Source organism: Ictalurus furcatus, chromosome 29 (assembly GCF_023375685.1).
Source record: "Ictalurus furcatus strain D&B chromosome 29, Billie_1.0, whole genome shotgun sequence".
Lineage (NCBI taxonomy): Eukaryota > Metazoa > Chordata > Actinopteri > Siluriformes > Ictaluridae > Ictalurus > Ictalurus furcatus.
In genome coordinates this window covers 6,521,693-6,549,245 of record NC_071283.1, presented here as the reverse complement: position 1 = coordinate 6,549,245, position 27,553 = coordinate 6,521,693, and the positions used below count along the sequence as shown (strand labels likewise).

At 39.7% G+C, this 27,553-nt stretch overlaps 2 protein-coding genes across 7 annotated transcripts in view; one reads left to right on the top strand and one right to left on the bottom strand.

Annotated features, from left to right (window-relative positions):
• Positions 1–27,553, bottom strand: part of LOC128604273 (collagen alpha-1(XIX) chain-like) — a 250,103-nt gene that overhangs the window by 30,283 nt on the left and 192,267 nt on the right. For 5 of the 6 annotated variants that reach the window (XR_008385160.1, XM_053619275.1, XM_053619278.1 and 2 more), the window contains 8 exons: positions 19,044–19,094; positions 17,805–17,837; positions 15,879–15,905; positions 15,048–15,101; positions 8,659–8,703; positions 4,026–4,070; positions 3,862–3,924; positions 3,421–3,456 (listed from right to left, as the gene is read on the bottom strand). Coding sequence is in view for 5 of the 6 variants with exons in the window: in XM_053619275.1 (XP_053475250.1) it covers positions 3,421–3,456; positions 3,862–3,924; positions 4,026–4,070; positions 8,659–8,703; positions 15,048–15,101; positions 15,879–15,905; positions 17,805–17,837; positions 19,044–19,094 (354 nt within the window). In the remaining variant the exon portion in view is untranslated. The remainder of the gene's footprint in view (positions 1–3,420; positions 3,457–3,861; positions 3,925–4,025; positions 4,071–8,658; positions 8,704–15,047; positions 15,102–15,878; positions 15,906–17,804; positions 17,838–19,043; positions 19,095–27,553) is intronic. The other variant, XM_053619277.1, reaches the window with a different exon arrangement.
• LOC128604275 (collagen alpha-1(IX) chain-like) overlaps positions 1–27,553 on the top strand; it is an 87,525-nt gene that overhangs the window by 48,385 nt on the left and 11,587 nt on the right. The gene's annotated exons all lie outside the window — the stretch shown is intronic.

Genomic DNA, 27,553 nt, shown 5'->3' with positions numbered 1-27,553 from the left:
CCACTACAGTGGATGGCCAAGGCCAAGAACACTAATGCCAGGGTAACCCGATGGTTCCTTGCATTACAGGACTTCTCTTTCCAGGTCCAGCACAGGACGGGGACCCACCATGGGAATGCAGATAGTCTCTCGCGACGGGATGGTCTCACTGCGGCGACACACGGCGGCAGTAGGCTCGGAGCTGGGGGGGGGGGGGGGGTACCGTCGCAACGGACCAACGGCCAGCACACAAGAAACTAAAATCACTCCTCCCGCGACTGCCGCGGTGGTGCTGAAGAGACAGCGCCGCTTCAGCACCACCAATATTTTGGACAGCCGGAGAACATGTGGTGGCAGGGCGGAGCCCCCGAGACACACACACACGGCCGGTGAATGGCGCGTGGCACAGCACCATCCACCAGGCGAGGGGAGAGTATAAAAGGGCACTATTCCGCTCACAAAGGGAGAGGATTCTCACAATACATGTACGCGTGGCTCTATGCATGTTATTCGATGTTTATCAGCAAGAGTGTGCTTACTAATCGGCATTGTGTGTGTTTTCTTTTCCTAGATGACTCGGACACGAGCGAAGACGCCGCCCCCTGGCTGCAAGCGAGGGATTGCCTGACAGCCGTACGGGACCTCCGTCACTTGGGTTAAACCCTGGTGCGATTCCGGCAACCCCGCAGACAATTGAGACTCTCACCACACGATTTCACGCCCTCACGCAAGCACCCACACACGCGCGCACCCACTCACACCCACCAAACGGTCTTGAATAAAGATCCTCCACGGCAACACCCAAAACGGCCTCCCGTGTGTCTGTGCTCCACCCACTGCTGGCTAGTTTCCCTACACTCTGTAGTCAATGGGGTGGTGCCTGCCACTTTTAAACATGCTATAGTACAACCGCTTTAAAAAGCATAATCTTGATCAGCAGGTCATAAATATCTACAGACCCATTTCCAAACTATCTTTCATTTCAAAAGTCTTGTAAAAAGTTGTCTATTATCAGATTTCTTCGTATCTGAGTGCTTCTAGTATTTTTGATACATTTCAGTCCGGTTTCAGGGAACTTCACAGTACTAAATGTGCTTTGTTGAAGGTTACCAATAATATCTTACTTACTCTTGACTCAGGCTCTTGTTGTATTTGAATCTTGCTTGATTAGAGTGCAGCATTTGACACAGTAGATCATGATATCCTTTAGCAAAGACTTGGTCATGTAGCTGGGTTTCAGGGGCCTGTGCTGGAGTGGTTTGCTTCTTATCTCAAGGAGAGATCTTTTTCTGTTAATGTAGTGTTTCTCATCCTGTGCTCAAATGTCATATGGGTTCCCCAGAGTTCCATTCTTTTCTCTAGAAATGCTTCCTCTAGGTCATATTATTGAGAGACAGCACTTATTTCTATGCTGATGTCACTCCGCTTTATCTTTATCTTAATCTTATTTTAAAATAAGAACTGCTCTGTGTCTAGTTTGTTTGACTGCCTGCATAACATTAAGCATTGGATGGCCATGAACTTTTTACAGCTAAACAATGACAAAACCGAAATAATCGTCTTTGGTCCATCAGCTCTGTCCTCTGACATTGTCAGTCAGCTTGGTCCCCTTGCTTCTAATGTGCGAGACTGCGTTTATAACATCTAGGTTGGACTAGATGTTATAAATCCTCTATGATTCGCTCTATCTGGGCTTGTCTAGAACAACTACTGATCGTTTGCAATTGGTACAAAATGCAGCATCCAGATTGCTGACTGGCACTAAAAAACGTGAGCCCATTACACCACATTACACCTTCTCTTCACTTTGAGTGTGTTTTCTCGGGAGAGCTATGAGAATTGGAGAAAGGTGGACTTCGGACTTGCTCATGAAAGCAGTTTGTGTCTACAAAATGATGCAGTACTAAGTCCAGAGGACTTCTGCATCCCTTCAAATGAGGTATGTGTCTAATTTTAACCACGACAGTTTTACTTGCCTTTTGAGCTAATTAAACCGCTTAAAACTCTGCGGGCTGCCACGTGCAAAACTATGCAATGAGAGTCCGCATTGAAGGGAAGAGCCTTCGCCTTTAATTTGTGAAAAGCTCGAGCCTATTAACTAGCTACCATTCCGACACTTCTACCATCCGCGCTGCCTCCGGTTTTATATTATGTTTTCCTCCATAATTACGCCAGGGGCTAATGCTTTAAATAGATAGGAGCCCTGCCCCCGCATCTCTAGCACTACCACACTGAGCATGGGGGCCCCTCAGAGCTGTGTGTTTAGTCCATTACTCCATGGCTCCTCTGTGGAGATCGTCAAGAGCACCAAATTCCTTGGTGTTCACCTAACGGAGAACCTCACCTGGTCTCTCAACACCAGCTCCATAATCAAGAAAGCCCAGCAGCGTCTCTACTTTCTGCAAAGGCTGAAAAAAGCCCATCTCCCACCTCCCATCCTCACAAGATTCTACAGAGGAACTATTGAGAACATCCTGAGCAGCTGCAACACTGTCTGGTTTGGAAATTGTCTCGGATCGTAAGACCCTGCAGCGGATAGTGAGGACAGCTGAGAAGATCACTGGGGTCTCTCTTCCCTCCATCATAGATAGTTACACCACACGCTGCATCCGCAAAGCCTCCAGCATTGTGGATGACTCCACACACCCCTCAGACACACACTCCACTCTCCTGCCGTCTGGAAAAAGTTACCGAAGCATTCGGCTCTGGCCCTCATGACCAGACTGTGTAACAGTGTCTTCCCCCAAGCCATCAGACTCCTCAATAATCAGAGACTGGACTGACACATGCGCACACACGCACACTCTGAATTGAACACCATCCCACTCCCATTGCAATATTTGCACATTCCTGCATTGACTCTATTGCATTTTTGCTGCTAATGTATTTATAATAATATCATATTCAATTTCTTGCCACTATCGTAAACTTTACCTGGCTGCTACTGCAATAACTGCTATGTCCATGTTTGGTATAAGCTAATCTGCTATGTTTATATTTATACCATTTTAAAATTATATTGTTACTCCTTGGCACCTATCTTTTGCACTACCTGCTATATCAGACACCTCCACACTAAAACTGTGCACTGGTCGGCACTACACTGTCACTTACTGTGCCTATTGTCCTGTTTTAGTAGTATTGTACTGTCCTGTGTTGTTAGCACACGTTTGTACGTGCACTTTATGTAAAAATGTGTAGACGTTTTTAGTTCTGTCATCTCATGTGGTTAGTGTATTGTTTTATGTAGCACCATCATCCTAGAGGAACATTGTTCCGTTTCACTGTGTAGTGTACCAGATATATATGGCTGAAATGATAAATAAAAGTTTTCATAAAACTTTCACTGAAGATGCATGAATTATACTCCTCCTACCTCCCTTTTTGTCTCAAAGGTTTTTATATTAAAAATGCATATTGTGAGAGAAATAAATTTCTCACCTCATATCCAGGATTTCCATCTTTTCCAGGTCTTCCCTGCAGAAAGAAAAAAGTGAGTGGGTGCAATTAAATCATTGGTACAACTACTTACGGTCATGATCCTGTGTTATGTACTGCTTTAATGAAATCCTCTGACTTGAAAAAAACACTGCTGCAATTTTTTTTTTGCCATATTATTAACTCTTTAATGTAAATCAGTATGCTTTGCCATGTTGTAATGTAACTGTAGCTCTCAATACAGGATAGTGACACATCTCCTTTAATAAGCAGTATTTCCCAATCCCAGAAGCAGTGTTTTTCTACTCTAACACACCTGATTCAAGTCAAGAACTCCATGATAGAAAAAGGTGCATCAAATCCCTAGGTAAGGAAAAACACTGTTGCACAATGTAGTATAACAGGATACATCAGTATGGGACACGATAGGGTGTGATTTCTTACAGGTACACCTGGAGGTCCTTCAGATCCAGGGAAACCTGTCTCTCCCACAGGCCCTCGCACTCCCTGAAAGGAACAATAAAAGAAGAAGTCTAACCTTATTCCTGTTTTATAAATGCTTAAACAATCTGATTTACAGCTGTTAAGAAGCGAACAATTAATCTTACTGGTTCTCCTGGGATTCCTGGCTCACCACGAGCACCAGGTTTCCCCTGCCAGCCAGAGAGGAAAAAAGAGAGAGAGCGAAACTACTTTGAAAACCAACTAGTTAGAGATTCATCCAGCCTGACAAGGAAAAAACAGCTTGCTGTTCAAGTTGTTTGTGTGCTAAACAGAGCAAAACAGAGACGGACAAATATAGAATAGACTATGCAATGCGATACCCCGAAGCCATGCCTTTTGGTGTGCCTCTTCTTTACTTACATTACTTAACATGTTATTTGTAGATAAGCATGTACATATTTCAGTAGTTGCCAGACTAAAATCAGATGGTATTTTGAGTGAAATATTACCCTGGAGATAGACATTTCATTACATCTAAATGTCATACAAAATGAGTATTTAAATTTTAGGCCATATAATATGATACATAATATGATATAAAAATAATATGAATGTTTAGACTATATTTCATTGGCCTAGTTTTGGCTAGTTTATGACCAGTGTTAATTGTAAAATACTGCCTCATCAACAAAGACAATAATTGTTTTAAAGTTTTAAAAACTTTTTTTTTTAAGAATGTGGCTGCATCACTCTAGCCTTCCATACAAATTATATATATATATATATATATATATATATATATATATATATATATATATATATATATATATATACACACACACACACACACACACACACACACACACACACACACACATACACACACAAAACTATTGAAATGGCAAGGCCAGTTCGATTTTTTTGTGCTAAACACCAAAGACATTTGGGTTTAAGATCAAAAGGATTTCAGCTTTTATTTCCTGGTGTACATCTAGCTGTGTTCAACAACATAAAACATTGATTCTTCTTTATCGGACCACCCAATTTTTAGGTGAGCAAAAGTATAGGAACAGATAAGTTTTTAAGTAAATTAAACTGAATAACACAGTAAATTGGTTGCATATCCCTTGCTTGCATCAAACCTGCAACTCATTGACCACCAAATTGTTGGTTTCTTCTTTTGTGATGCTTTTCCATGCTTTCACCATAGCCTTTTTCAGTTGTTGTTTGTTTTGGGGGGTTTCTCCCTTTAGTCAGGAGGTGAAATGTATGTTCAACTTTGTTAAAGTCTGGTGATTGACGGCCAAACTAAAACCTCCATTTTTTCCTATGATAAAGTCCTTTGTTGAGTTAGATCATTGTCTTACTGCATGATAAAATTCCGCCTGATTAATTTGGATGCATTTCTCTGTACATTGGCAGACAAAATGTTCTTGTAAACTTCTGAATTCATTCTGCTGCTACCATCATGAATTAAATCATCGATAAAGACTACTGAGCCTGTTCCAGAAGCAGTCATGCAAGCCAAAGCCATGACACTAGCTCCAACATGTTTTACAGATGAACTTGTATGTTTTGGATTATGAGCAGACCCACACTTTCTTTCTCCACACTTTGATTCAAGAGTAATTTGTAGTTTCACTCATGATGTGCATGTTTTGACCACAGACAGTTTTGGAATTCTCTGACTGTAGGAGGAACGGTCTAGATGAACAACTGGGCAGCAGGGTAGATTTGCTTCTGCAGCTGCCGCTACTACCATGACCTGTGGAATTGTCTGTTGCTACTTTGACCAGTGGTCATGACTGATCCTGCTCTGAGTAGGTATTTATGTTTTTTCTCATCAGTCTGGGCCTTTTCTCCACTCTGTGCCAATTTAGACAGGTCTCAATATGATATGAGGCAAATTTGTTGAAAACTGGACAATTTGGAGGAGGAGTAGCAAAAATGGCAGTTAGGCTGAAGCATTTTTGGCATGTTATTGTAACTTTTGTAGTAAGTGGTTTGGTCATGAAATCTGTTGCATAGTCATAGGGCGTGGTCTTGAGGATGCCTACCAAGGTCATTGCTGAGATACAGACTCGCATATTGTTTGGAGGCTTTGACCATCAGATTTGTTGGCATGTTACAGGCAAACCATTTGGAATATCAACATTCCAGGTTAGTCTCACTAGCTAGGAAGTACACTTGAATTTCAGATGTTCATGTGCGTTCACTTCAGCATGCTCCAAATAATTACAGGAAAAATGAACTGTTAATAAACTGTTAGCACAAATTCTTCAAATGATACAAGGGAAAAAATTAAAGTTGTTACAGTTCTTGACCACAAGGTGACACAGTTACAAAAAACTTAGGGCATGCACCTGAAGATAGTTATCAAGTTTCATGATGATAAAGAGATGTATTGCTGAGATACACCCTCACATCCTGTTTTTTGCATTTGCCAGCATGTTACAGGAGAACGGTTTTAAATATCAAAATTCCTTTGACAACTTTTGTTCAGAAATGTCTCAAGATCTATCATCTTGTAGGGAATCCTCTATACCTGCTTTACTTTATTCCTCTCTATCTACAAAACTCTCTCTATATACTGATAATCAAGTTGTCCTTAACACACTTAAGATTTGGTATCAATTTAGACGGCGCATTAAGTTTGTAGGTGCATCCTCTTTGGGTCCTTTAAGCAACACCTACTTATTTCCTCCATTATGTTTGGACTCTACATTTTCAGTGTGGTATGACAAGGGCATTAAACAATGAAAAAATCTGTATGCCGATGGTGTCTTTGATAGCTTTGCCAATCTGTCATCTACTTATGACCTCCCTGTGATGCATCTGTTTCATTATTATCAAATTTGAAATTTTGTTTCTAGATGTTTTCCTAATTTCCCCTCTGCGCCTCCTGAACAGGCTTGGGAAAGCTTGTTTTCAAACAATCCACATCAGAGAGGAATGATTTCTAAGATATATGATTTTATTCTGGCCTTAGGTAGTCAGTCGAGTACCAAAATTAAGAATGCGTGGGAAATGGAGTTAGGAGTACAAATAAGTGAAGAGTGTTGGGAACGTGCTATAGGTAGGATACAGTCTACCACTTCTTGTGCTCGTCTTGGGCTCATCCAATTCAAAGTTTTACATAGGGTCCATTTGTCTAAGTTGAGACTTTCTGTAATATATCCAGATGTAGAGGACAAGTGTGATGAATGCCATGGCTCTCCCTGTCATCTTGGTCATATGTTTTTCTTTTGGCCTGATCTCTATGGTTTTTGGACTGGTTTCTTTACTATCATGTCCACTATTCCCAGAGTAGATTTAAAACCTTGCCCACTGATTTCTATATTTGGGATTCCTGATGCCTCAGTTCCATTAAGCTCTGTACAAAATGATACTATCGCTTTCACATGCCTAATAGTAAGACGTTCCCTATTGTTGCATTGGAAGTCTGCTAAATATCCATCCATCTCCCAGTGGCTAAAGGACGTGATGTTTTTTTTGAAAGTCGAGAAAATAAAGTATACGATGAGGAGTTGTACTGACAAGTTTTTTTTTGTTTGTTTGTTTTTATAAATGGCAACCCTTTATTTCATATTTTATGGAGTTACAGACACTGCCCTCTTGAATTTTTGTGCTTTCTTTCTCAATAAAAATATTTTGGGGAAAAAAAATGCCTCAAGATGATGTGAGCCAAACTTGATGAAGATTGGACAAAATTTGGAGGAGTAGTAGTAAAAATGCCAGTTGGATATAAACATTTTTAACATGTTATAATAACTTTTGATTAGTAGGTGGCACTGTCATAAAAGTTGTTGCATAGTCTCAGGTCATGGTCCTGAAGAGCCTACAAAGTTTTGTGTTAGTGCACAAAGTCATTTGCATTCTGGGCTTAACTGCACGTCATCATGCTTTAGACGTCTGAACTGGAAGTGGTGTGACCTTTCTCTGCCACAATGCCATCAAGAACAGATGACCCACTTCTTCTTCACTTCTCTACACACCATCTTTCTGTAGCTTGCTACTGTTGTTGTTTGGACTTGATTCCCATAAGGGGAGTGTGTAATTCATGACGTAGACTAATCGGCTGTTGTACTGGTTTTATGCCAACGCTATGTGCTGTGTAATCAGGCTGTATCCACTGGATATTTTGGCTAGTTAGACATAAAAATAGAAACTGAAGTTTATTCAATCAGAGCATTCATGGATAACCTGATGGTGTCAAAAACATCAGTGCCTGGAAGCAGATGGATCCTCCAAGACCTTTGAGCGACTCATCACCTGAGCCTGGATGAGCTTCAAACCAGTGAAGCTGTGAGGAAGGAGAAAGTAACTGGCAAGTTCTGTATCTTCATAGGAGGCATCCAAATCCTGTCAATCACTGACAAGCCACTAAGATACTGGGCAAGGTCTTTGACTGCACCCTGAAGGATTGTGCAGCACAGCAAGTGTGACAAGATTTGATAACATAACCCCTAGTTACTGCTGTGGGCTGTAAGTATTTTAATCATAGTAACACTTTTATTATGTTCTAGCAGTGACTCTGAAAAGATGGACTAATTATGAAAAGGGTTCAAAGGTCAATGCAGAAAGACTGAACAAACAATGAGCCATTTATACATGTGGTAATGCCTTTACTAAAATCATGCTTTCAGGCCCTTCTCCCCTTCTCTGATTGTAGCCATGCCCCCAAGAATAGCTTAGGACCATGAATGAAAAAAAATATATATATTTATATATTTTTACATACATATTTTTTGTGGGGCTCTTTAAATTGTATAATTTAAAAGAAGAATAAATACATACCATAGGACCTGGGACTCCAGGTGGACCAGGAATACCAGTGTCTCCCTACAACAACAACAACAACAACTAACAATAAAATATAAATCCACAGATGTTACATGATTTTACATAGCTTTTTAATGTTATGTAGCTCCACTGCTTGTACATGCTTGCCACATATACAATATGTGCTTAAACTTCTTAGTCATTGTGACAAGGTGTGATGGAAAAATGGTCCCACACAAGAAAATTGATGGCAAGGCCGCAATAGCACTTTTGTGAAAACGTGTGTTATTGACAGTGCTCCTATTTACAGTCCACCAAATGTGCACAAAAATATGTACATCCACATGAATGCCCAAAAACAAATAGACACAATAGGGGAAATGGAGAAAATGGAGGAAAACTATACAAAAATATATACACTACAGCACTTGGCTGGTACCTCCTTCCACAGAAAGGTAACTACACCATATACTAGCACTGCAAATCCAAACTCCAACCCACCATACACAAATTAACAGGCCTGGCTTTTAACCTGGAAGCTCCACCCACATGGACTCCTCCATGTTCTTCCAGAGGTAAGTATTACAGCAATAACTTTTCATAAACAACAATATATATAATAACAATCTTCAATATCATAACATATATTCAATCACTAATATATATATATATATATATATATATATATATAAATATAAAAGAGACGCACCAATGTATTTGTAAAGGCAGTCCTTCCCGCTATCGGCCTTTGGCCAATAGTTTTAAAACGTCCGGTAATCAGGGCAGATTATATCCTATCAATAAAAAAGAGGGCGGGAAAACACATCGATTTCGTGCTGTGTGTAAAGATGATGTCTCTTGTGTGGAATGACGACAAAACTGCAGTTTGTAAACTCTAATCTCTGCACTGCTAAAATTTTACACCGGAATTGAGCAGTAGTGAAGCGGGAGTTTCGGCGTCACATCTAATGCCCCCAGATACCCCTAAAGTGAATGTGAGCCTATCAGGAGATTTTACATAATTCAGTCAATGTTAATATGAATTAATAACATTCAATAAGTTACGAAATCTTACGTTAATCTTCAGAATTTAGTTAATGTGTTAATGTTAATTAGAGTGATGTGTTTTCTGTTTATGAGACCAGTTACTGTGAAACAACTTGTTGCATTTCTTTCAGAATTCTTTTAAATTAATTATTATTAATTTATAAGAAGGCATAAAAGGCAGAACTATCGGTATCAGTTGAGAAATGTAGTACTGGTGCATCTCATATATATATACACACACACACACACACACACACACACACTGAGGATCTGAAAAAAAGAATTGTTGCTCTACATAAAGATGGCCTAGGCTATAAGAAGATTGCCAAGACCCTGACACTGAGCTGCAGTATGGTGGCCAAGACCACACAGCGTTTTAACAGGACAGGTTCCACTCAGAACAGGCCTCGCCATGGTTGACCAAAGAAGTTGAGTGCACGTGCTCAGCGTCATATCCAGAGATTGTCTTTGGGAAACAGATGTATGAGTGCTGCCAGCATTGCTGGTGAAGTTGAAGGGGTGGGGGGTCAGCCTGTCGGTGTTCAGACCATACGCCGCACACTGCATCAAATTGGTCTGCATGGTTGTCGTCCCAGAAGGAAGCCTCTTCTAAAGATGATATACAAGAAAGCCCGCAAACAGTTTGCTGAAGACAAGCAGGCTAAGGACACGGATTACTGGAACCATGTCCTGTGGTCTGATGAGAGCAAGATAAACTTATTTGGTTCAGATGGTGTCAAGCGTGTGTGGCGGCAACCAGGTGAGGAGTACAAAGACAAGTGTGTCTTGCCTACAGTCAAGCATGGTGGTGGGAGTGTCATGGTCTGGGGCTGCATGAGTGCTGCCGGCACTGGGGAGCTACAGTTCATTGAGGGAACCATGAATGCCAACACGTACTGTGACATACTGAAGCAGAGCATGATCCTCTCCCTTTGGAGACTGGGCCACAGGGCAGTATTCCAGCATGATAACGACCCCAAGCACACCTCCAAGACAACCACTGCCTTGCTAAAGAAGCTGAAGGGGAAGGTGATGGACTGCCCAAGGATGTCTCCAGACCTAAACACTATTGAGCATCTGTGGGTCAGCCTCAAATGGAAGGTGGAGGAGCACAAGGTCTCTAACATCCACCAGCTCCGTGATGTCGTCATGGAGGAGTGGAAGAGGACTGCAGTGGCAACCTGTGAAGCTCTGGTGAACTCCATGCCCAAGAGGGTTAAGGCAGTGCTGGAAAATAATGGTGGCCACACAAAATATTGACACTTTGGGCCCAATTTGGACATTTTCACTTAGGGGTGTACTCACTTTTGTTGCCAGCGGTTTAGACATTAATGGCTGAATGATGAGTTATTTTGAGGGGACAGCAAATTTGCACTGTTACACAAGCTGTACACTCACTACTTTACATTGTAGCAAAGTGTCATGTCTTCAGTGCTGTCACATTAAAAGCTATAATCAAATATTTACAAAAATGTGAGGGGTGTACTCACTGTTGAGAGATACTATAAATATATACATTATATATATAATCGCGCAGGGAATTCAGTGATATCTGGCTTTTTGGATCACTTTCAGGGTTTGCCATTTGCTTCCAATAACCTGGACTAAGACGCAACATACACAGACAACTGAAACACAACATGACATGCAGCCATGTACAATAAACATTTACTGGTATTTGGTATCTGCGTGTTTTTATTGTGGGATATGGGGGAAGGATGCAGTAATGGAGTGGATATGTGTGCGTTATGTATGCAACTGGCACGTTAACCTGCCCTAGTGTGCACCCAATGGTAGGGAAAACCGTAAAATGGGTGGATAGTGGATTATATGTACATGTAAATGTAGTGCTGCCGCAATCGTGACAGAGCCCTCTGTCACAGTCATGTAATATCAAAGCAAAGATAAGTCCTGCGCCACCAATCCAGAGCTGCTAAAACATAGCAATGTAATATAATATGTATGTATTATAATATGTACGATGTAATATAATAGCAGACATCTGATCTAACACCAAGAACTAAATATGCCCAAACTCGAGAAAACAATGTCTGAAATTGTTTTAGACAAACTTCAATTCAATTCAGTCGTGTTGGTTGTCATTACAGTCTTATTCCTTCAACATGGAATAGTATAATTTAAATAATAAATAAATGCAATATATCTGCACAAATGAATCTCACAAGTTTAAATTCAGGGGCGTTGGGTAAGTCAGGTAAAGCTGGAGTCCACAATGCTCACAATTTTTTATTTGCTATTTTCCTCCATCATAACTATTTTCTATTATACCCCCTCTAGCCATTAAGGGGCACCACTTCAACACAAGGATAACTTCTTGTGCATGTGTACAATGCGTTACAACAACATGTGGTGACCTGACTCTGTAAAATGCCTTTTTTAATAAACGCCATTTCGTTCTTCTTCTTTCCTTTCTACATATTTGGCTTTTCGAAATCTGCATAACAATTTATGACTATGGTTGGAGCTACAGGTGAAGCTGTACTCAAAAGCTGGCAATAGTTTCATACTAACTTAAGTCCTTCTGTTGGCTGTGGGTTACTGTGGATTAATCTATAAGGCACTTAACTGTCAATTATAGCTGGGGGAGGTATGGGCACTATGGATTTTGAGAAGGCCACTATCATGGCAGAGTGGGATACCCTCAAAATACCATGTCATAATGCTTATTATGAAGTATATAGTGTCATTACCTCCAGCTTCCCGTATCAATGCTGAGCATAGTTAACCTTGCTCAGCAAAGCTGTATTGTGTACTGGTAACTTCTAGGTTGCCCGCCATGGCTTGAATCACTCATAGTCCTACTTTGTTATGGGATCACTATTGGTGGATTGGAGCCAGCTTATCACCTTATCTTATCTCATCCTATTTTTTCCTACTTTATAGTCATTTTTTAATTCAGCTGTGCACTACATTTTTGGGAGGGTTGCCAAAAATGGGAGTGCTCTTAGAGGAGAACCACAAAATTGTCATTTTCCCACTATTCCCAATTCAACTCTAAAATAAAAAATGAAACGTATGATATGCAGATGGATGGCCTACTGTCCACTGTGGCTCAGCTTAAATTTGTGATGCTGAAATAGAAGCCACACACAGCAAGAACTTCTAGCTGTTGACAGACCGTCCAGCCAGGAGCCAATTTCTTCACCCACTCCACATCTCAAAAGAGCAAAGATGCTATATCCGTGGCTGTGACCGGAAGACTTTTTTGTCTGATTGGGTTTTATCAACTGAGTCTCATTGTCTCATTGTCATTAGCCATGTTTCCATCCACCTATTTGTATGCGCATTTTGGAATATCACATAAAAAAACGCTGGATGGAAACGCCAAGATGCGCATAAATTCTAAAAATACACATAAAAAAAAAACAAACAAAAAAAAACAAAACTTATGCACTCAATGGAGTCGGATAAAATAAAAAGATGATGTGCGCATAAATTATGATGGAAACACATTTACCGAATAAATGTCTGGATGCATATCAAAAAATTCATGTGACTTTGCCTCAACAAATCATGTGATTGGATATTCAGCGCATGTGGCCAACTTATACAGCACAACAGCAATGTGTTTTTCTGTCAGAACTGGGGCACGATGGGACAGCATAACTGGACTAACCAGCGGACTGATCTCGTTGCACAACATCTGAAATGTTGTTTTGGTCATTCTAAAATACCTTAGCCAAAGTTTGTTGTCAAAGTGGTTCGGTATAATTACCTCCCAGAACTGTCTTGCACAACTTCATTCCCAAAGAGCAGGCTCCCACCTCAATACAAGATTACATGACCACGTTTATTGCATTTTTTCTGCGGGCTCTAAGACGCAAGTCACTTATTATATACGTAAAAAAACCCACAGTGGCTTCTCCTACTGGAGCAAATTCCGTTTGTCTTTTTGATATTTGGCACCAGTTTATCAGGAAGTGACATTTTGGCTTGCTTCGAAACATGGAAACATAGATAGTGTTGTCTCCAGTAATGTCCAGGAGTGACTTGCTTCTCCCTCAACAAGATGTACTGTCTCAATTGGACAAAAATCTGGCACCCTCAGCTGGAACATCTGCACCTATGGGTATGGCCTCTCAGAGAGAGGCACAGGCCATAGATTGCAATCAGGCAGTGCATGAAATGCTAGTAAGATCCCCTAGTCCATGGACCTTGTATGCTCTCCAGTGGAAACTGTACAGTGAAGTGTGAGCACTTCATTAGACAGATCCAGTGCATTGTGTGGAGTAACCCTGTGGCCAAATCCAGGGTTCCTGCCTAAGGTCATATCAAGAACATTTGTGAATCAATTGGTTGAACTCACAGCATCCCATGATGGGGAACCGCATGCCCAGTGCACACCTTATGATATTACATGAACTGTTCAATAGCAAGTCAATTGCCAGACCAGCTATTTATCTGTTATGGTACAAGGACACCAGGTACTCCCCTGTGTAAGCAGGTGTGGTCCATTGGGTTGTGGAAGTACCACTCCAGGATTTGTGCTGCTGCTACCTGGGCATCATCATGCACCTTTTCCAATTTTATAAGATAAAAATCACCCCTCCCAGTGGGGTGAATGTAGCTATCATATCTGAATGCCCTTACAATCAGTCTTTGGATGAATTAGTTCCTTGTGAACTAAGAGGGGTAAAATAGAATTTTAGGTTACATATGTAACCCTGTTCTATTAACTCCGGATAACCACCAGGGTTCCCCATTACTTGCAAACACTGCAGAATTCAACTGCAGAATGGCAGCTGTTAATGACAGCCTTTTCATAAGATTAGTTGGTGACTTTGTGCTAAAGGCATTCAGGTGCTGAAACACTGCCCCTGGTGCTTATTCAAGGTTCACAGAACAGGGTTACATAAGTAACCTAATGTTTTTATCCCCATCTGATTGGTATAATGATTACTGAATTTCTCCAAAGTATGTATCTGAACACATAAAATGAATGATAACTGACTCAATTTCTTTGCATGTGTGGTGTTCTCCCTCACTCCTTTCTCTCTTCCCAACACTCTTCATTTTGCCTTACATAATGTGACTGAATCTGTGTACTTTGCAAAGCAAGTAAAGTTTTCCTGGCTGGTTTTCCTAGCACTGTTCATTTACCTTCTTAACCCAGTAGAATTTGTAAATAATGATATAGCAGTCCAGTCTACCAGTTTTCATAGTCACTTATGTTCTTTCTTTTGTCTCTGTACTGTTCCAAAAAAAAAAGGAGTAGAAATGGGATTGCTTAAAATATGTAATACAACAAAATTATAATTTTTTTTTTACACTTTTGTGATCACACACCCACCACGGACGGACCACTGACTTGAACACAGTACAACAGTTAAACTTACTTTAGCTCCAGGCAGTCCTTCAAAGCCTGGCAATCCCATTGGCCCTGGGTCACCCTGGATAAAAAATACTAAATTTAAAATAAAGTCTCACAATGGACTGGCCAGACATCTACATGCACAGGTATTTCTTTGTCAAATGGAAAAACATGAGAAGGAAAACATTTCAGTAGCCTGGCCAAACTCTAAGCCATTATCCAGTGTCTCATGTAAAACATACCATGTTCCATTTGGATGCCATAGATAATTTCAAAGAACAAAGGAACACTCTCCAGGAACAATTTTTGACATTTACTTAACTCCACAAACCTATTTCATTAGCCCTTTGATAAAGCTCTTTATGTATATCACTGCTACATGTACTTCTCCTATTAAAAAAACTACTCAAAATTCAACTTCTTCAGCAGAGCAAAATTGCTGATTGTAATAGCCTTGCCCTTCATGCATTCATTCTGAACTGACAGCTCCCTGTAAAGGTAAATATCACAAATGCACACTTCAGGATAGACTAAGGCAATTGTGTACCAGGGATGTCAGATTAGCTTAAGGATCACTCTCTGAAGAGTAAGAATATGATAGTCTACCACTGTAAGTGCAATTTCCTATTGTAACACAACAGCTTATCTAGAATAACCATGCTCTTGAGTACAGGACTGTCATCTTGTTTATGTAAAAATATGATGGAGGGCATCATTTCTCGAGCTGCTCTGGATCACTCTTTTGTGGAGAACATTGGTATGAGAATGCATTTATGGGAGCTAACCAAAACTCAAAGAACAGAATATTTTTCACTCGACAAAACACTGGCATCGCAGAAATACATAACCAACTTACTACTCTGCCTTCATCCCCTTTGGGCCCCTGAAAACAAAGAGAAATAGAATTGTTAGATCTTAAAAAGAATTACACGAATGGATAGAATTTTTTTTTTTTATCTCAACCAATATTAATAAAGTGTTGCTTGAAAGTTTGTGAACCCTTTAGAATGTTCTACATATATGTAAAAAAAAAATGGCCTAAACATCATAAAATTTTCACACAAGTTCTAAAAGTAGACAAAGAGAACCCAATTAAACAAATGACACAAAAATATTATATTTTGTAATTTATTTATTGAGGAAAATGAACCAATATTACAAAAGTGGCAAAAGTATGTGAAGGATTAACAGTTAATTTGAAGGTGAAATTAAAATCAGGTGTTTTCAATTAATGGCAGAGGTTGGGAAACTTTTCGGCTATCAGAGCCATAAGAGCCACAAAGTTATGATTTTTTTTCTTTAAAGAGACAGAGAAGTTAGCGTATATTTAATTTAAAAAAAAATATTCTTCTTCTTATTATTATCATTATTATAGTTATTATCTTTAATATTAATTCATAATTATTAAAAGTGGTAATGTAATAAAGGCCATTTCACATTTTGTGTCTACGTTTGTTATTGACCTAACAGCCTACACTCCACCTAATAGTCCTATAGGTGGCACCTGGACTTCATATAAGTCAACTATGATATCCATCCATCCATCTTCTATACTGCTTATCCTTCTTCAGGGTCACGGGGAACCTGGACCCTATCCAGTAAGTAAGATTAAATTGAACACTACTTACCAACTACCGCAAATGAAAATTTCTCTATCCATTCAGACTGGAAACAACAATAAATTCTTTTTTTTTTCTTTTAGCCATTTCATCCTTATTAAAATACTGGAAACAGATGGTGGCTATGTAGTTTTCAACCGTTTTCCTGGTCTAATTCATAAATTACCACTCCATTCCACATTACCATCTATAGTGGTGAATACATGATGGGCATCAATTATGAATTTTGCAATATTTTCAAATATGTAATATGTAGCTTTCAAATATGTAATATGTAGCAAATATGACACTAGCTTTCATGATTCTTTTTAGCTATTTTTTCCCTGCCATCGAAAGAGCCATATATGGCTCATTGAAAGAGCCATATATGGCTCATTGAAAGAGCCATATATGGCTTGCAAGCCATAGGTTCTGGACCCCTGATCGATGGATCAATCAGGTGCGAGTGAGCACCCTGTTTATTTAAAGAACAGGGATCTATTAAAGTCTGATCTTCACAACACGTTTGTGGAAATGTAAAATGGCATGAAAAAAAAGGAGATTTCTGAGGACCTCAGAAAGAGCGCTGTTGATGCTCATCAGGCTGGAAAAGGTTACAAAACCTAAAGAGTTTGGACTCCACCAATCCACAGTCAGATAAATTGTGTACAAATGGATAAAATTCAAGCCAGTGTTACCCTCCCCAGGAGTAGTCAACCAATAAAGATCATGCCAAGTGCAAGACGTGTAATAGTCCAGGAGGTCACAAAGGAACCCAGGATAACTTCTAAGCAACTAAAGGCCTCTCTCACATTGGCTAATGTTAATGTTCATGAGTCTACTCTAATAGACTACTACTCTGGCTGCTAATTACTCTCTTAATGTTTGTGGAAGTAGGAAGTGTGTAATTTTTACCCCCACCTAGCTACTGAATATTGGTTTACTTTTTGGGAAAAAATGACTACATATTGAAATCTGTTGTGTTCTTTTGTTGTCACCTGAGGTTATTTGTTTGTTGCTGAGGACCACCCAATTGTTATTTAACTGCTATATAAAAACATTGAATTGGAGGAGGATGTACTTTTTTTCTTCCTGTGACTGAAATTTATTATGTACAGTATTATTAATGTTTTTATTAAAACATTAATGTTTTAAACTGAATTTAGTCTTTAAGGAATGCATACCGGAGGTCCTGGTGGTCCTGGGGGTCCTCCACTCTGTACAAACAGAATAAAATGTTATATAAATATGCTAGTTTGCATGTTTCTCCTTTGAGGTGTGTGACTTTCTTTGGATGATGATTCATTCTTCAGTAACTGCTTTATGTCATGGTCACAATGGATCCAGAGCCAGTGGGTGTGAAATGGGAATGCACTCTTGATGGGACGTACCGTACTCACAAACTTTGCACACTCATTTACTAGGGGCAGTTTAGAGTAGTCAATCTACCTACTGGCATGTTTTGGGTAGTAGAAGGAAACTAGAGATCCCAGAAGAAAGAGTAAAAGGGGGTTGGGGCTTACCATCCAAAGAAAGCTGTGTGTTAGGATAAGAAAACAAACATGTATTTGCCATTACATCATCTTGAATTATGTACTATTTAGTAACGTTGACATTTAGAGCAAAATTCACATGTACAATCAATAACATTAAAACCACCTGCTTAATATTGTGTAGGCCCCCTTTGTGCTGCCAAAACAGCTCTGACCCATTGAGGCATGGACTCCACAAGACCTCTGCAATTGTGCTGTGGTATTTGGCACCAAAATGTTAGCAGCAGATCCTTTGAGTCCTGTAAGTGGCGAGGTGGGGCCTGCATGGATTGGACTTGTTTGTCCAGCACACCTTGAACTCTTTGACCTGTTCCTCAAATCATTCCTGAACAATTTTTGCATTGTGGCAGGGCGCATTATCCTGCTGAAAGAGGCCACTGCTATAAGGGAATACTGTTACCTTGTACTTGGTCTGCAACAATGTTTAGGTAGGTGGTACTTGTCAAAGTAACTTCCTGTTGCCACCTGTTCCACAGGTGAGCAATGCACACGCACCTGGCTGTCCAAATGATATTAAAAAAATGTAATTCATCAGATCAGGCCACCTTCTTCCATTGCTCCATGGTCCAGTTCTGATGCTCACATGCCTACTGTAGGCGCTTTTGGTGTGGACATGGGTTAGAATGAGGACTTTGTCTAGTCTGCAGCTACGCAGCCCTATACAGAGCAAGATATACACTGCACCTTTCATTGGTTTTATTGTCACGGCTGATCAGACTAAATATAGAAAAACAATAAAGAAAATGCCTTATATCGCTTTGTAAACGGTCCTGAATTATCTTTGCAAAATCAAGGAAAATAACCTAAAAATATGCTTTGCCCATGAACATGCTCGTCACTTTTTTCAAACAAAAGAATTAAAACACAGACCTGAAGCTTGTACAGACTGCTCATTCCATTCCCATCCACATAGGGGACACCCTGGAAATACAGCAATTAGTTAGTTAGCTCTCCTTTGCAGAGAAAAAGCTAAAAATTCCTTACACGCTGATGACAGACTTGCTTTACTAGGTCTTAGAATACATAAATGCAATTAGAATTTATAAAAGAGATTTTATTTCTTTTAGGACACACATTTATTTGATATGTTTAGCATATAAATTGACATAAAATTTAAATAGTTAAACAAGAAGATAGCAATTTTAAGTTTCACAGACCATCTAACAATGGATGTTGTAGGATGGTCTGTGACAAACAAACAAACAAAAAAATATTAAAATAAAAGCTTTTTATATATATCCTTTTTAAAAAAAGTCTTGTTTAACTACAACCCCAATTCCAAAAAAGTTGGGGCGCTGTGTAAAATATAAATAAATATAAATAAAAACAGAATACAATGATTTGCAAATCTCATAAACCCATATGTTATTCACAATAGAACATAGAAAACATAAAAGCTTTAAACTGAGTAAACGTACCATTTTAAGAAAAAATAAGGTAATTTTGAGTTTGGTGGCCGCAACTGGTCAAAAAAGTTGGGTCGGGGTAACAAAAGGCTGGAAAAGTAAGTGTTACTAAAAAAGAACCAGCTGGAGGTTAATTGGCAACAAGTCAGTAACGTGATCTAAAAAGAGTATCTCAGAGAGGCAGAGTCTTTCAGAAGTAAAGATGGGCAGAGGTTCACCAATCTGCGAAAAACTGCGTCTACAATTTGTGGAACAATTTCAGAATAATGTTCTCCATTGTAAAATTGGGAAGACTATGAATAGCTCATTATCAACAATAAATATCATCATCAAAGGATTCATAAAATTTGGAGATCCTCAGGCGGCACTGCATTAAAAACATGATCCAGAAATACCACCGTCTTCTCTGGGCCAAAGCTCATTTAAAATGGTCTGAGGCAAAAGTGGAAAACTGTTCTGTGGTCAGACGAATAGAAAACTGAAATTCTTTCTGGAAACTATGGACATCCTCTAAACTAAAGAGGACTAAAGAGGGGAGGGACTATCCGGCTTTTTATCAGCGCTCAGTTCAAAAGCCTGCATTTCTGATGGTATTGGGGTGCATTAGTGCCAATGGAATGGACAGCTTTCACATCTGGAAAGGCACCATCAATGCTGATTGGTATATACAGGTTTTAGCGCAACATATGCTTCCATCCAGATTCCATCCCATCTTTACTTCTGAGATACTCTGCCTCTCTAAGATACTCTTTTATACCCAATCATAGGGAAGCACCGAATGTTCAGCAACCGAAATTATTCGGCCGGAAATAGAAAAAAAAGCACTTTCGGTGTTTGGCCGAATAAGTGAAAAGACAGAATAAATTTGACCGAACAATGACGTGTTTGATGACACGACTAAATAGCATAGCAACCAGAGTGAAACGCACGAATGTCACGATCTCCCCTTCTGGCAGCGCGCTCGGAGAGAGCTACGCGCACGAGTGCTCAGCGAGCGCATGCTCTTCGGATGTTGACAACCGTGACATTGTTTACTGTGGACACGTGCGTTTGTTTTGTTTCTGTTCTGTCTAATCCCAGTTTTGTCATTGGTTGTTGTTCGGGGGTGTGGCTTTATTGTTTTCAGCTGCCAGCGCTTAGCTCTGATTATATTCGGGATATATACCGCTCGCGTCCCTGTACACCTCACGGAGTATTCTGTCATGTCGCAAGACGTAAGGGAGTAGAGTACGGAAGCAGGTGCAGGTAAAGACATATTTATTTAAGGACAGGCAGACAAATCCAAATCGTAATCCAAAAAACGTAGTCAAGACAGGCAAAGGGTCAGGCTATCGGCAAACAGGCATAAACGAGGCAAAGCAGGAATCAAAGTCGCGGTCACAGAAAACAGGGTCAAAACACAAAACAAGAAACATGAACTAGTACTATGGACTGGGAGCGGAAAAACCAGTGGGGACTAAATGAACTAATCTATAGTTTAAACTAACTAAATCTATCAAGGAACATAACATTAACAACGTATCTAACTATACTATATCTACTATAATACTCCGCGAGGTGTACAGGGACGCGAGCGATATACATCCCGAATATAATCAGCCGTATATAACCGAATATAACCATTTTTTGCACTCGTCAATGCACTTTTTAATGCACTTTTTTGTTGTAGGCTACAGTGTGTTACATTTTTTCAGCAGTCAGTTATAGGCCTAACATAGGCTATTCAAGGGGGGCTCAAAGATGACCACATAAAAATATTTTTATTTTACTAATTTATTTATTTAACGTTATATTGTGCCTTGTTGATATCCTATGCCTGCTAGAATTTAAAAAAAGTTCAGTGTTAAATAAATATTTTGAAATTGTAGCTTTTGTAATTGATTTTTTCTTTGAAAAGCAAGACAAAATAGTAAAAAGCACATTTTGACTAATTTATGCAATGGTGAAAAAAAATGGCAAAATAAATGGAATAAACATTTCGGTATTCGGCCTTTGGCCAAGTTTTTCATTATATTCGGTTTTGGCCAAGAATTTTCATTTGTGGAAGAGGACTCCAGTGGCACACTGTGAAGCTCTGGTGAGCTCCATGCCCAAGAGGGTTAAGGCAGTGCTGGAAAATAATGGTGGCCACACAAAATATTGACACTTTGGGCCCAATTTGGACATTTTCACTTAGGGGTGTACTCACTTTTGTTGCCAGCGGTTTAGACATTAATGGCTGTGTGTTGAGTTATTTTGAGGGGACAGCAAATTTACACTGTTACACAAGCTGTACACTCACTACATTACATTGTAGCAAAGTGTCATTTCTTCAGTGTTGTCAGATGAAAAGATATAATCAAATATTTACAAAAATGTAAGGGGTGTACTCACTTTTGTGAGATACTGTATATGTTGATCAGTGACAATCACCCATAAATTACAAAGTGCAAGCACAGAACAGCTAATTTGAAACACGTTGAAAATGAATTGATGAGTAAATGACAAAAAAGACTTTCTCCTGGGAAGAAGTGGAAGTAATTTTGAGATACATCTATGCCAATAAAAATACTGAAGCTGGTGAAAAAGGCCAATATATATATATACTGTACCCAGGTGATCATGGATACCAAGCTCATCACACAGGGAAAAGCTATTGCTATTTTAGTTTTTTATTCAAAGTATCTCGTCGACTGTTGGCGCGCAGCATGGTAGGAAATATACATGGCACATTGCAGCTTGAGAAATACTAGATCGGCCACTTTTTCTTCTTTTAGTGCTCGCTCTAAAGTTTTGCACAGCATTAAAAGAAGATGCTGTGAGAAATTAAATCAACTTACACCATTTAAGCCTGTGCTCATTTTATATAGCAGTATTTTTTTTCTTTATTAAATAACTAATAATATTTGTCTTAGTGTATGGATTTACATTGGCTTGCTTTTTAAATTTTTTAAATTTTAATATTCATCATTAATGTGATTAAAATAAAATGTATGGGTTTCACAAACTTTCAATACATTTGCATGTGTTTAAGTGAAATACAGAAGCTACTTAAACTCGACAGTGTTATCTTTATCTATATTGTCATGAGTTCTCCTTTAAGCAGCGCGCTGTGGAACATGTGAGCGCGCGAGCACGAGCAGGTGCGCGAGCACCTGCTTTTCCCTTGTTGACATTCGTGACATTTGGACACGTGCATTTGTTATGTTTTGTTATGTCTCCTCCCTGTTCTGTCATTGGCTGTGGTTTCATGTGTGTTTGAAGTGCCCTCAGCCGTCAGCCATTACGAGGCTGATTAGGTTTGTATATATACCGCACACCTCCCAGCACACAGTGCGGAATATTAGAGTACATTAGAACATTAGTATTGATTCCTTACTACAGTTAGCCACAGTCCTTGTCCATGTCATGTTTCATGTTTAGATTCGTCTGTTTAGTTCACGCTGGTTTCCCAGTTCATAGTCACAGCTTATGTTTCATGTTTTGTATCTCGACCTGTTTTCTGTGACCACGACATAGTTTCCTGCCCTGCTCCATTTATGCCTGTTTCCGATTGCCTGGCCTCTTGCATGTTTTGGATTACGTTTTTGGATAACGATTTGGATTAACCTGCCTGTGTCTCTCAATAAAACCTGTTCAAACTGCGATTGCATCCTACCTTATCTCCGTTGCGTCACGATACGTGACATATATATAAAAGTTAGTTTGTTATCTTGTGCATAAAATGACACCTAAAGTACTCAGGACCATGAGTAGGATACAAATGTTTTTACGAAAGGTTTTCATGAATATGAAATATCTTGTGTAAATACTCATACAATACAAATGATTTAGCAATACTGTAAATCCTTTCGTAGCTAGCGTGATAAATGAGGCCTAATGACCACTGCACTATATTCAATTCAATTCTATTCAATTTTATTTGTATAGCGCTTTTTACAATAGACATTGTCTCAAAACAGCTTTACAGAAATATATAAACACAAGATACAGATTTTAAGTGTGGATTAATCCCTATAAAAAAAAAACCTATATAAATAATACTGAACTGAATTTAACTGAAATATAGGTGCAAAAGTCTACTGCTAAAAAGCTGGGTCTCTCATTTAAAATGTAGGTGATAAATTGGCTAACTCTTCAAATCAGCATTATGGTGGGGAGCATGAATTAATCAAGTGACAGAAATTACTAATCAGAAAAGAGCTTGTTTGATTTAGTGTTCCATAGGAACATCCAGGTATACACATTCACAACAGAGTACATAGAAGAACAACTGAAGCATTAAGAAGAGCAAATAGAGCTTAAATAAAGACCTCACTGGACTTAAAAAACTAAATCAAGGACATGGACTTAAGATTTTAGTTGGAATTTCATATGGAAACTTCAGCTATTTGATAACTCAATTCTGCCGCTGAAGACCATGCCTTCAATTGATAGTGATATTAGGAGTGATAGGATTGTAAAGGGGAAGAAATCTAAGAACTTGAGCTATAATTATGAGAAGTATTATCTAGAAGTCTTAAACAAAGGCATGAGAAGATCTAGAGATGAGAATGAACTTAATCCTGGCCAGAGTACAAGGTGGATATGACATGACATGAATATAAGATGATGTTTGGAGTTTAAGTAAGAATTTTCAGACTGTTCCATATGTGGAGGAAGCAGTAATACTTAGAATTTTCTTTTAAAACTTGTTGGGTACGATAATGAAGACTAGCAGAAGATGGCTTCAGATTCAGAAGTGGCTCTGCTGGAGGTGCCAAGTGTCTGAGTTTCGAGTGCCAGGTGAAGCAGTAAAAAAAATGCTATTAGTTATAGGGTTATAAGGGGTTTTTGATTGATGCAACAAAAATCGCTTAATAATCAGTGTGAATTAGAATAACACTATCTGGCCACTCATGCCTCCAAAGAAGGGCAGTGATGATGACGATAGGACATACAGTGGTGCGTGAAAGTTTGTGAACCCTTTAGAATTAATGCATAAATATGACCTAAAACATCGTCAGATTTTTCACGCAAGTCCTAAAAGTAGACAAAGAGATCTCAATTAAACAAATGAGACAAATATTATACTTGATCGTTTACTTATTAAGGAAAATAATTCAACATAACATCTGTGAATGGCAAAGGTATGTGAACCTCTAGGATTAGCGTTAACTTAAAGGTGAAATTAGAGTCAGGTGTTTTCAATCAATGGGATGACAATCAGTGAGTGAGTGCCCTGTTTTATTTAAAGAACAGGGTTTAATCAAAGCCTGATCTTCACAAGTTCGTGGAAGTGTATTGTGGTACGAACAAAGGAGATTTCTGAGAAGTGGTCGACCAACAAAGATCACTCCAAGAGCAAGAAGTGCAATAGTCCACGAGGTCACAAAGGATCCTAGGGTAAATTCTAAGCAACCAAAGACCTCTCTTACATTGGCTAATGTTATAGTTCATGAGTCCACCATCAGGAGAACACCGAACAACAAACAACAATGGTGTGCATGGTTGGGTTGCAAGGAGAAAGCCACTGCTCTTCAAAAAGAACATTGCTTCCCCTCTGCATTTTGCTAAAAATCAGGTGGACAAGCCAGAAAGCTATTGTAAAAATAATTCTGGACTGATGAAACCAAAATAGAATTTTTGGTTTAAATGTGAAGCATTATTTTGGTAGAAAGGAAAACACTGCATTCCAGCATAGGAACCTTAAACTATTTGTGAAACATGGTAGTGCTAGTATGGATTGGGCCTGTTTTGCTGCATCTGGGCCAGGACGATGTGCCATCATTGATCGAACAATGAATTCTGATGAAAATGTCAGGACATCTGTCGAACTGAATCTCAAGAGAAAGTGAGTCATGCAGCAAGACGACAACCCTGAGCCAAGTTAGTGTTTTGGAACATAATCAATAGAAGTTAATATTTTGGAATGGTCAAGTCAATCTCTGGACCTAAATCCAATAGAAATATGGTTGAAGGACCCAAAGCAAGCATGTGAGGACACCATCCAAAATCCCAGACTTGAAGCTTTTCTGTACTGAGGAATGGGCCAAAATTCCTCCATACAGTACCAATGTGCAGGACTGATCAACACGTACTGGAAACATTTAGTTGCAAAACTAACCCTAACTCTAATCCTTCACAAGGCAGTGGGGTGGCACGATGTCCATGGTAGAACATGAAAATCAGCCACCGTGAAGCCAGCAAGGGGAGCGAAGTACAAGGCCGGAACCAGAGGAGGGAGCGACATTCTGCACAATGCCAGAGGAGAGAGCAATGTCCAATGCGAGGCCAGAGGGGGAGCAACACTGTCCGCATAGCAAGGGGGGGTGCAATGTCCTCTGCATAGTTGGGGGGAGACGATGTACACCGCGAAGCAAGAGGTAGGATCGAAGTCTTTAGCAGAGCAATGAGGCGAAGTGGCATCCTTAGTTGAGCAAGGAGGCGGAGCAACATCCTCAGCGGAGCAAGAAAGCGGAGCAATGTCCTCAGTGGCGTAGGAAGGCAGAGCAACGTCTGAAGTAGAGTAGGAAGGCAGAGCAACATCTGAAGTGGAGCTGGGTGACATAGTGACATCCAAGGCAGAACAGGGAGTGATGCCTATGGCGAGGCCAAGATCTGTAATGGCATCCTCTGTAGGGCAGAGGGGCAGGGGAATGCTCTCAGCAGAGCGATGTCCTCAGTGGAGCAACTAGGCAGAGCAACAGGGCAAGGAGGGTGGGAGACGGCTCAAGCCAGGATGACTTCCCCCTCCGCAAAAAATTACCAGAGCGGGTAGACAACATCGGGCCCAGGCATGAGTTGGCAGGGAGCAATGCCCTCAGTGGAGCAAGAAGGGAGTGCGACATCCTCAGCAGAGCAAGGAGGGAGAGTGATGTTCTCAGAGGAGCAAGGAGGCAGAACAACAACTAAAGTGGTGAGTATGCACAAAACATTAACGCATACATTGGCCAGACTATGGCAGGCAAGGAAACAAACATATCAACAGAAGTAGGACAATGAGGTACACAGGAACCAGAGCTTAAATAGTGGTGCAAATCAGGGTGAGATGGGAAACAGGATTGAGTAATTAGTGCCATGTGACATGCTGGGGCTGATGGGAAGTGTAGTTTAGCGCCCTTTTAGTGCTACCCTGACAGGAGGAAAGTTGGTCATGGTGAGCAGTCAATCAATAATAATATAGCAGGAATTTGTCTCTCCTGGACAAGGTTGAAAATTGTAAAAGTAGGATGAAAGCAGGACTTGCAAAGCTCAAGATTGGAGCAGAAGTCTCAGGATGTGGAGTGGAGCAAACTATATGCGACTTCTTAAAATTCAACAAGTTCATCATAGATATCATAAGATATTGAAAAGCTGAAATAATACTAAAATTAATACAGTCAAACTTTGGATTGCGAGCATAATTCGTTCTGGAAACGTGCTCGTAATCCAAAGCACTCGTATATCAAAGCGAATTTCCCCATAATAATGGAAACTCAGATGATTCGTTCCAAAACCCAAAAATATTCATATACATAATAATGATTAACACAAAAAACAATTTTATATTTTTATTATTTAAATTTAATATAAAGTAATCGAATTTATTAATTATTGTGAAGGACAACTTTCATTGTTACTAATGGAATCACTGCTATCTGTTGGCTCGCCGGAATCTTTTTTCTTTTTGTACGACGTTAACAAGGAACCTATCCAGTGAAACTTGCTTTTGCCTCCTTTTAAGGATTTCGTGGAAATGTGACATTGCATTGTCGTTAAACAGATTCATCGCTCGCACTGCTACAGTCTTACTCGGGTGGTGCTTTTCTACAAAATTTTGCACTGTTTCCCACATTTTACACACCTCCCTAATCCCATTTGAAGTGAGGGATTTGTCCATCTTTTTCTCCTCCTCCTCCTCCTCAGACGAGACCTCCTCCATAACCTCTTGCTGTTGCTCGTGATGCAGATCCATCAGTTCGTCGGTGGTCAGCTCCTGGCCATGTTCCTCCACCAGCTCTTCAATGTCGTCTT